The sequence below is a fragment of the Herpailurus yagouaroundi genome, unplaced genomic scaffold, assembly GCF_014898765.1.
Source record: "Herpailurus yagouaroundi ecotype Mexico unplaced genomic scaffold, PumYag 186, whole genome shotgun sequence".
NCBI lineage: Eukaryota > Metazoa > Chordata > Mammalia > Carnivora > Felidae > Herpailurus > Herpailurus yagouaroundi.
The window spans coordinates 47,701,826-47,711,712 of record NW_024412417.1 but is presented as its reverse complement, the minus strand read 5'-3'; the positions used below and the strand labels follow the sequence as shown (position 1 = coordinate 47,711,712).

The following is a 9,887-nucleotide window of genomic DNA, read 5'->3' as shown; positions in this document are numbered from 1 at the left end:
AGTCTCAGGTGGCCTCGGGTGCCTGTGGTCCGAGCATAGCTGGGACCTCTCTTTGAGCAAACTCATACACTCTCCCCTGTAACTGTTTTGCCTTATTTAAAATACTTAGTGTCTTGGGGTATCTGAGTGGCTCAGTTGGTTGAGCGGTTGTGCGTCTGACTTAGGCTCAGGTAGTGATCTCATGGTTCCTGAGTTTGAGCCCAGCATGGGGCTCTGTCTCCCTCTCTCTGCCCCTCTCCTGCTCATGTTCCCATGCATGTTCTATCTGTTTCTCTGTCTCTGAAAAATAAACTTAAAAAAATACTCCATCTCTGCATGCTAAAGCAACAAGATGTTTTGGTCTATTTGCAAGATGATGTCTAAAGACGAAGAAACAGATCAAATGCTAAAACCACAAACACATCTCTAGGTAAGCAGTACCCAAGCAATAATGTTCTTTATTTCTCTCTTGAAATAAGCTGGGAAAGGGTAACTGGTCCATCTGGGGCCCTGTGGGTCAGTATCCCTGGCTCACAAGGGAGGAAAGGAGAGTGAACTTGCTCTGAGGAATGAGGGAAGAGATCAGACCCTCCCAGAGGGCTTCTCATGTCAGTGTATGGCTGACCAGGATGGAGGCAATGCTCAGGGAAAGTGTTGACTCCCCCAAGCATACAGTTCCTTCTAACTCATCCTCAATAGTCTGGTCCTGTGTGATCTCCCTCTCCATATTAGTGGGCCCTCCTTCATTGCAAGTCATTGCACCACAACAACGGACGAAATAGAAGCTGTTAGTTCTTAAGACTCTTGGGGCTTCATCAGGCACTTCGCTTGGATACACAAACGTGCAGTTGCTCGTACAGTTCTTGTAAACAAGTAGCTCCCGACTGTTCAAACCTTAAAAAGTAGACATGAAAATCATTGATTTCAGGTTTTCTGCTTGCAAACAACAAAGCACAGTTCACCCAGTAACTAGTGTTATACATCCCCAGATGTGACTACGTTGCCTAGAATTTTCACGGATAAAGAACGCCCAAGAAAGGCCACCAGAGGGTCTGTTTCCTCCATGGACAACTTCTCCTGGAGATGGTTTTCTGTCTACACGGCCATCTCATCTCTGCCTCTGGCTGTCTCTAAATAGTATCAAGGTGCCTTGGCACATGGCTGCACAGATGAAATGTCCTGTTCATTATTTGTCCTAAGAATCTCAGGGCTCTAGAAAGAGAACAGAGGCCAAAGAAATGTTTTGCTCATGTCTCACAGGATCACACAGACCCTGAAGTGGAGTGCCCCGTCCATGTGGCCCTCACCTGATTTTCTGAGACTCGGTGTGGCCCCTCTAGGACGAGCTCCCGCCTGGGACCCTCGGCCAGGTGTTCCCAGCTCCTGGCCCAACATATAAACCTCGATGCACCCTTAATGCCAACCTACGCCCCAGCACGGACAGGGTGCTCCACCGCAAGCAGGGTCCCACAACTACTGTGATTACCTTCACTGGTGGGCTCGCCCAACAGCTTTGGCCAACCACCAAGGCTGAGTCCTTAAGGTGCACAAGCATGTGTATCTTGGCCATGTGAGCAAGGCGCCATCTGAGGCCTCCTTAGAGAGTCCCTGAGTTAAATTCTTCGGCGCTCACTCACCACTTCTGCTCCCTTGCGACCCCGGTGTTTACCCGATACTTTCTCCCTGTAACTTGCCACCGTTGACGTTTCCACTCATGGCTCTGAGATCAAAGGAAGGAACACCCAGCTAAGCTCCCGTCACTTGCTTGTCTCTATTTGCCACATGAAGGGTTTCTGGAAGTCCAACGTTCTACGGAAGAGTGCACACTCATAAGCCAGCCGACAGCTGACTGGATTTCAGGAAGTGCTCATAACCATGGAACTCGCACGAGCTCCAGAAACAGAACTGGATAAAAACTACCGAATTCCTGCCTCTGTTCCTCCATCAGGCACTAAAAGCAGCCAAGGCTAAAGATAAGAAATGTCTGGATTTCCAAGCCTATGTGTTAGTTTTGTCTGTTTTTGCACTTTGTGAATATGAACTCCTGTACTGTCTGTTTTGGGGTCTGGCTTCTTTTCTCTGCTTTGTGTTTGGGACACCCATCCCTGATGTGGCCCAGTGCTGTGTATGGTTTACTCTCCCCTTTGTACACTTTTCCACTGATGAACATTCCATGGTTGACTGCTGATGGGCATTAGCATTGTTTCTGGCTGTCACCTCCCCCAGAGTGCTGCAGTGAATATTCTCATCCTCGTCTTGAGGTGAGCACGTGTGAGTTCTTGACATGGTGGTAAATGCTGAGTCCTTAAGATGCATACATATGGCTTTAGCAGACGCTGCTGAAGAGTTTTGCAGAGCGGGTGAACCTATTTATACTCCAAAGGATCGTGTCCACCTCAACATCTTGCCACCACACAAGTAGCTGTTTGTGAATGTTTAATCATTCCTTTTGGTGTTACCATACCATAGTCTGAGTTTCATTTCCACCAGAAACGTTCACGTTGGATGACTTTTCTTATATTCAGTACCCACTTGGATATCATTTTCTGGTAAACAGCCTCCAAGCCTTTGGCTCCAATTTCTATTGGATGATCTGCTTGTTCAAGTAGTGATTCGTAGAAGAAGTTCATTCCATATACGGAATATAAGCCCTTGGGCAGACAGTGTTTTCAAGGGCCTTCTCTTCATCTGTGGCATCTTTACACTTATCAGTATCCTCTCAGGGGCAGAAGTTGTGAATTTTTATGTAATCCCACTACCGCTTTTCCTCATCTGTGATCAGCACTATATTGTTCAGGTGTCTTAAATTCTTAATTATCCCAGGGATACATTCTTCTACATTTCCCTTCCAAAAAAATAAAGCCCACGTTTTGTTCTTTTACTATTTACATGGAGATCTAGAAAGCATCTGAAAGTGCTTCTGTTGTGTAAATCATGTGTATAAGATTTCCTGCATCCACTACTGGTGAGTGCCGACGAGTGTCTTTCCCTACAACCTTCTGGGTCAACGTTGTCAGAAAGCATGTGGCTTTTTCTGAGACCTCTTTTCTCTACTGTCGGTCTATTTTTCAATCCCAACACCAACACTAGACCATGTGCATTGACGAGACGAAAGAATATTGCGTAAGAGTGCAAGTTCTCTGTTCCTCTCTTCTTCCACGAGATTGCCTTGGACATTCCTAGCCCCCAAAGTTCCATAAACATTTGAATATTTTGAATCAACTTGCCCCCACTCCCAACCCAACACACACACACACTAACCTGGTGAGACTCTGACTGGGATTTCATGGAATCTGAGGATGAACTTGAGGAGAACAGCTGTCCTACCTCTACTGGGTTGCTCCACCCAGAAGCCTGGCTCACCCGTTGGTTTAAGTCCTTCCATTTCACCTGTTTCACAGCTTCGATATGGAAGTCTTGCAGAAATCTGCTTGCGTTTGTTTCCAGGTATGTGGTGGTTTTCAAATGCTATGTGTGTTTTTGCACATTTTATTTTCCACATGTTCATTGTTGTTTTATAAATACACCATGGGTTTTTTAATTTGATTTTTGAGTACTGACCTTGTATTTGGGGCCATTGCCCAAGGTACTGCTTATGTCCAAAGTTCATCATCTTTGGTGAAGTAGCTGCTTGCTTCCTATTTCCCAGCCACTGTGTGTTTCATTTCTTCCAGTGACCTAGTAATTCCTGTGCCACCCATAATTCTGCCTCATGGGAGTGGAGGTCGTGACAAGACGCATCTGACCCCACTTTCACCTCAAGGGAAAAGTATTCCAGTATTTTCCTTGTGACAGAAAATGTCCTCTTGTCTTCCATTTCAATTTTTTTGTTTAATTCGGAAAGGTTGCTGGATTTCATCAGTTTTCAGCATCTGTGGCTGTGATGTTTCCCATTTTCTTTGCTAAGATGGTGAACTGAACTAGTGGGTTTCAATTGTAAGCCACACTGCAGTGTGTGTATGTGTCTGTGTGTGTGTGTCTGTGTGTTCTAAACACCTACACCCAGGCCCCTCTTGTCTCTCATCATTTGCCATCCTATGGCACATTTTCCCACACTTTATTCAGATTTCATTCTTTTCCCCTTAATGTTCTTTTCCTGTTCCAGGATGCCATGCAGGATACAACATTCCGTTGGGTGTGGTATAGCTTATCCACAGTAGGATTCTATTGGTTCAGATCTGGCTAGTACCGCTGCAGGTCTAGTCACAGGAGAGGTTCGTCTGTGGTTTCCATCCTTCCAATGTCCTTCCTAGGCTTTGTGTTAGAGTCAGACTGTCGTCATGAATGTGTTGGGGAGAAATCCTCTTTATTATCTGGAAGAGTTTGTGTACGGTAGAGTGATTTCTCCTACGAAGCTAGTGGACTTTGCCAGAGACGCTATCTCTAGTTGGTTTTCCAGAAAGGATTTCCAGGTTCTCCAGGTTTTCCATTTCTAGGTTTTCCAGAAAGGATTCAGGGCACTTCAGCTTTACAATCTCATTGTGGGTCAGAGCCAATTCAACTGTGTTTTTCAAGGTGTGATTCATTTCATCACGACTCTCCAATGTGTCACAGGAAGGCTATCATAGTGGCTTCTTGTTTTCTTTACAAGGGAAAGAAAAAAGTGGCCTCTGATGGATGCCCCCCCCTTTGCATTTCTGATAACAAAAGTGTGAATTTTACATTTCTGCCTTTGAGCTCCCCTACCCCATTTTACCCATACTATGAATCCTTTCAAAAACCAACTGTTGGCTTTGTGGGGATTCTTTCTGGGTTTTTGTATTCCCATTACAAGGATTTCTGCTGTCTTCCTGACATTCCCTACCTCATTTCTTTGGGTGGATTTCCTATTCTTCTGTCTTCCTGAGTGGAAGCTTGGGGCCTTGGCACACGTTCTCTCTTCTTCGAGAGGCCGAGAGTGTCTATTTGCACTCTCGACTCTGCTTTCGCTGCACTCCACTCATTTTCCCCACGTCCTAGCTTTAGAATCATGGAGTCCTTCTTCTTTCCTAATTCCATGTGGCTTCTCTTTGGGTCTTTGGTTATTCAGAACTGCTCTGTGTGATTATAAGGAGTGGAGGTTTCCCCAGTTCTCTTTGGAGTCACGATTTCTAGCTTAAGTCCACCATAACAGAGAAGGAACTCTGCAGAAATGCCTTCCTTTGACACGTGCAGATGCTTGCATTAGGTCCTGGCATGAACTCAGTATCACAAACGTCATTAGCGACCTTGTAAAAAATGTGTATTGGGTCATGGGTAGCTCTGCTGTCACACATCATGAGTATTCCTCCTTCGTAACCAGCGTCCTTCAGACCTTCTGTAGCAGAGGGTGGCAAACAAGAGCCCGCGGGACAGCCCCAGTCCACCAGCTGTGTCTATGGGTAAAGATCTGTTGGGACATAGGAATGATCACTCTGTTTCCCCACGCTCCATGGTTTCTCCTACCCCCACACAGGCAGTGCGGGGCACTTGCTACGAGTCTAGGTGGCCTACTAGTAAGCAGGGTTGCTTCTGATCCTTTATAGAAAGAGTTGGTCCACCCCAGCTGAATGGCTCTGGTAAGTTTGGGGCCCTTGCTCTAGCACCTGGAAGCCATGGGCAGAAGTATGTTAACGACAACACTGTGACCATGCCCCTACCTACAGTTCCTAAGCTCTGGGGAGCATTTTTCAGTGTGGCTCTTCCTCCTGCATCATCGGGCGTGTGTGCACCTCGATGCTGGTGTCTTCCCGGGTGTCTCACCCTTTCATCTCCATCCAGTGCTGTTCTGCTCTTCACACAAGCAACGCCCTTGAGTTCACGTTAGCTTTGCCACAGTGCGTGCTTAAGAGCTTGGGGTCGGTATTTACGTTGTATACCATGTTCTGTATTTTATTTATTTTATTTTATTTTATTTTTTTTTTAATTTTTTTTTTCTTTCTCAACGTTTTTATTTATTTTTGGGACAGAGAGAGACAGAGCATGAACAGGGGAGGGGCAGAGAGAGAGGGAGACACAGAATCGGAAACAGGCTCCAGGCTCCGAGCCATCAGCCCAGAGCCTGACGCGGGGCTCGAACTCACAGACCACAAGATCGTGACCTGGCTGAAGTCGGACGCTTAACCGACTGCGCCACCCAGGCGCCCCCCATGTTCTGTATTTTATTCTCAGAGTTTTTATGTTCTCATTTCAAAGCATGCCTCTATGAAGCAAAACATATGAATTTAGTTTGTTCTGAAAGTCACGGGTTCCTACTTGTATCCATTTTAATATTAGTGTCATTAATGATCCGTTAGATCTTAAATTGCTTTTCTGATGTTCAGTGTCTTACTGCCGATAATTGTATCTTCAAAACGTTTTCAGGAAATACGAAAGCTTCCGTGCACTTGGACTCAGTCACTTGCAACGGTACCTCGTGGCCAGACAGCAGTGCAGCAGCGCGACAAGGGCACCGGTCTCAAAGCGGTGACGGGGAACACCAGGCTTACACCACAGTCATCCCTCATACGGACACACCCATCCCTTTCCCACACAAATGCCTGGCCATTGATTCCCACAAAACGATTCCGGGGTCCGCATCTAGAAGTTGGTCATTTCTAGGATGTCTGTAAGAGGAAACATGGACAGTCACCTCTGGAGCTGGCCCTTTCTCGTTCCCCGTGTTTCCCAGGACACTCATTCAGGATAACGGAGCGGTAGCTGCCCTGCTTTACTGCCGAGTAACGCCCACAGTGGACTCACCACGGTGTCTTTACCGTTCAGGTGCTCCAGGATGTCTGGGTTGCTTCGGGGATCGAGGTGCTACAAACCACTCTGGGACAAACATCCACGCATGGTTTCGCACAGGCGAAGTTTCAACTCTTCTGGGAAAACCCCCAGAAATGCAATTCGGGTATCGACAGTAGCTGCATGGTGTTTTTAAGAAACCGGACCGTGTTCCCCATAATTTGTGGTCCCATTTTTCACTGTCACTGGCCACATACAAAAATCTGGTTTCTTTACCGTCCTGGCCAGCCTTTGGTGTGGCCACTGTTTTTGACTTCGGTCACTCTGATTAGAGATGCCTAATCGTGTTTTCAATTTTAATTTCCCTAATGACCAAAGATGTCGACCATCTCTTAGAGGCTTATCTGCTTATCCGTGCCGCCTGGCGATCAGAGGGACAGTCCAAAACCAGGTCCATTTGACGCTGAGGCGGGGCGGGGCCGGGGGGGAAAAGCCCAGTTGGGAGGAAAATACGGACGCCATGCTTCTCTGCCCCCGCCCCCCGTCTCGGCCCACGCACAAGAGACTCTCGTGAAGATGTGTGAGGTGTTCACCCCCACACCTGTCGCCTGTGCAGGCCAGCGGCCACGCAACTGCTACCTTCTCAGGAACTGCTCGTGGGCAACAGGGCTGATGGGATGGATGTGAAGCAGGATGAAGTGTGGAGATGCTGGATGGGGTCCCCTGGCGTCCATCACCGCAGAACCATCACGACCTTCCAGACCAACCATCTGCTTCATCTCAGCCCTGCAGACCTCACGAGGGCTCTCCCAGGGCCAAGTATAGCCCAGAGCTACACAGGGTGAGAGCCTGGGAAACAGAGCCCAACGCCCCCTTCAGAAGCAGCCTTCCCAGCGCGGCAACCCGCCACCCACCGGGGTCTCCCAGAGGGGCAGCAGCGGAGCTCTGAAGGTGGCTTCTGTTCCTCCTGTGGTGCAAGTGCCTGAGGAGCTTTGACTGCCAAGGCACCCACCTCAAGGACGGCTCTCTGGGGAAACACCACCAACCGCTGGACTAGATACAGAGCTCGCACCCCCGCACCGCTACCGCCCGAGGCTCCTTCGTTCCAGGGCTCTTGGTGGGGCTCCAGAGCTGACCACAGGTCTCTGTTTTCTCTTCTTCTCGCGTTTTAGAGTCCTGCCCTCGTGTTGTAAACTCACCAATGAAGACGGGCCCGGGAAACCCCAGATGCCCCCCTCGAGCCCAGAAAAGGCACACTCCCAGCCCGTGCATCTCCCGTCCCACCACGACTTGGCCGTGTGCCTTGGAAGCTCCAGGACTCGTGAGCCACAGCCCTGTGGGTTCCCAGTTCCTGACGGCCGCGCCGAGGGCGTCCTCAGTCATCACAAGAACCACAAGGGCCGGTCCCGCCATATCGTGGCACGTCGATAGGCCGAGACCTGCACACAACAGGTGCCCGCTGCAGGAACCCGGGACAGATTCCAGCTCCTTCCTGAGTTCCAAAGCCCCAGATGCCCACAGGGTAGGCCAGCTGGTACCACCGAGAGGAGGCAGAAAGAAGACCGTGTTGCGGGGAGCTTGGAACACAGAATGGCACGTTAAGGTGCAAAGAGACACTGGGGAAGGCCAGGGGCCAGAGGACAGGCCCCCGGCAGGGCCCCACACGTGGCCACTGCCTCCCTGCCAGGCCCTGCACTGGCTGCAGCCTCCCAGACTCATCGAATGGTCACTGGCCTCTGGCCGACCCTGTGCTTCAGCTTAGGGCCCTGGCGAGCGGGACGCCTTTCTCAGGGCACCTGAGCCTCTGAGTAAGAGCCAAGAGCACTCCGAAAGGTCACGCTCTGCCCTGAGCCCACACTTGGCCTTGCCCTCCGTGTGCAGTAGTCCTTGTCCTGAGAAGTCCGCAGGATGCCCGCTTTTCGGGCCTACTTAGCTGGAAGCCCTCCCCCCACCAGCCTGAATCAAGTGGGCAACGAGGGACCGCCCGGGCGACTCGGGGGCGCCAGCACCGCCACCAAGGACTGACACGGAGCGGACGCCTAGGGTCTGGCAACCCCCCCTGGTGCACGTGGACCCTGACAGCCCCACCTTGCGGGGTGCCTGGCTCTCCAGGATGGTGCACACCGGCCTCTCCTGGGGCTGAGCCTAGAGGCTGGGGTGGGCTCTCAGGATGGGGACAGAGCAGGCCAAGGGCCACGGGGCTGGGTCCAAGACAGAGCAGATCAGACAGCTCCCTGAAAGTGCTCAGGTGGGGTGCCTAATTCACAACGCGCAAGGAAGACAAACAGGTACTTACGAACAGACATGGTCATACAGCGCCTGAGGTCTGTCGGACACAACGTAATTTGTGGACACTTAAAATTGTTGATGGTCCAACAATCGTAGCATTTCAGATTATAGGTCCCCGAGGAAACAGTAAGCAGCATCTGGCTCCAGTGCCCCGGGCACCGTCCACCGTTACCCTTGGCTGTGCCCTCCCCCTGCTTTGAAGGACTTCTGGAGGCCTCCACCGCCCGGCCCTCAACGGGCTCCGCTCTGGCCAGGGTAGCTTCCGGGCAGAGACCGGGTACACGCGGGACTTGTTCCTGTTCCCAGAGACAGACGCGGGCGAGCACCGCCAGGGAGCCAGCTGAGGGGACCCTCTGCCCCGCAGATGACGGCCCCTGTGCCCAAGAGAGCCTGGCAGTCAGAAAAGGCCAGCGCCCCCCCTTACTTCCCTGGACTCTCCAACGCTGCCCTTCCCAGGTGAGGGAGGGCCAAGCTAGAAACGCCCTCCCGACCCTCACCTAGCTCGGGGACCCTTCCAGACCCACCCTGTGCCCACCAACTGCACTGACATCGGGGGTCCCGGCTGCCTGAGGTGACGGAATCCCACCCAGACCCTTTCTCTGACCCTGGATAACAGTAAAGTCTTATCGCCGGGAAGACAGGGAGAGGAACCGATCCTTACAATATCCTCCCAGCATGACCTGAGGCAACCAGATGACAAGGAGAAAGGCCCAGAGGAGCATCATCTCCTGCAGGAACTTGAACCTATAGGTGAGGAGACCGGGACACACGTCAGCAGCCTGCACGTCACAGAGGCCACCTCACAGGATGCGTGTCTGCAGGACCCACGTGACAGGGTGCGGGGATCCCGGAAGGAGGCTTTGGGGTCCACCAGCGTCCACCAGCCCTCCCAGCTCCTATCCCCACGCCAACCTCCCCTGCACCTCCCCTTCCTC

The 9,887-nt window shown here is 51.0% G+C and overlaps 1 protein-coding gene across 1 annotated transcript; it reads right to left on the bottom strand.

Moving 5' to 3' along the window:
- Positions 1-409: 409 nt before the first annotated feature.
- On the bottom strand, positions 410-9,781 carry GML (glycosylphosphatidylinositol anchored molecule like). Its single transcript, XM_040494586.1, has 2 exons — positions 8,960-9,781; positions 410-873 (listed from the first exon to the last, which is right to left on the bottom strand). Exons 1-2 carry the CDS (start codon positions 9,087-9,089, stop codon positions 584-586), a joined length of 420 nt encoding a protein of 139 aa, XP_040350520.1. The 5' UTR covers positions 9,090-9,781; the 3' UTR covers positions 410-583.
- Positions 9,782-9,887: the final 106 nt, after the last annotated feature.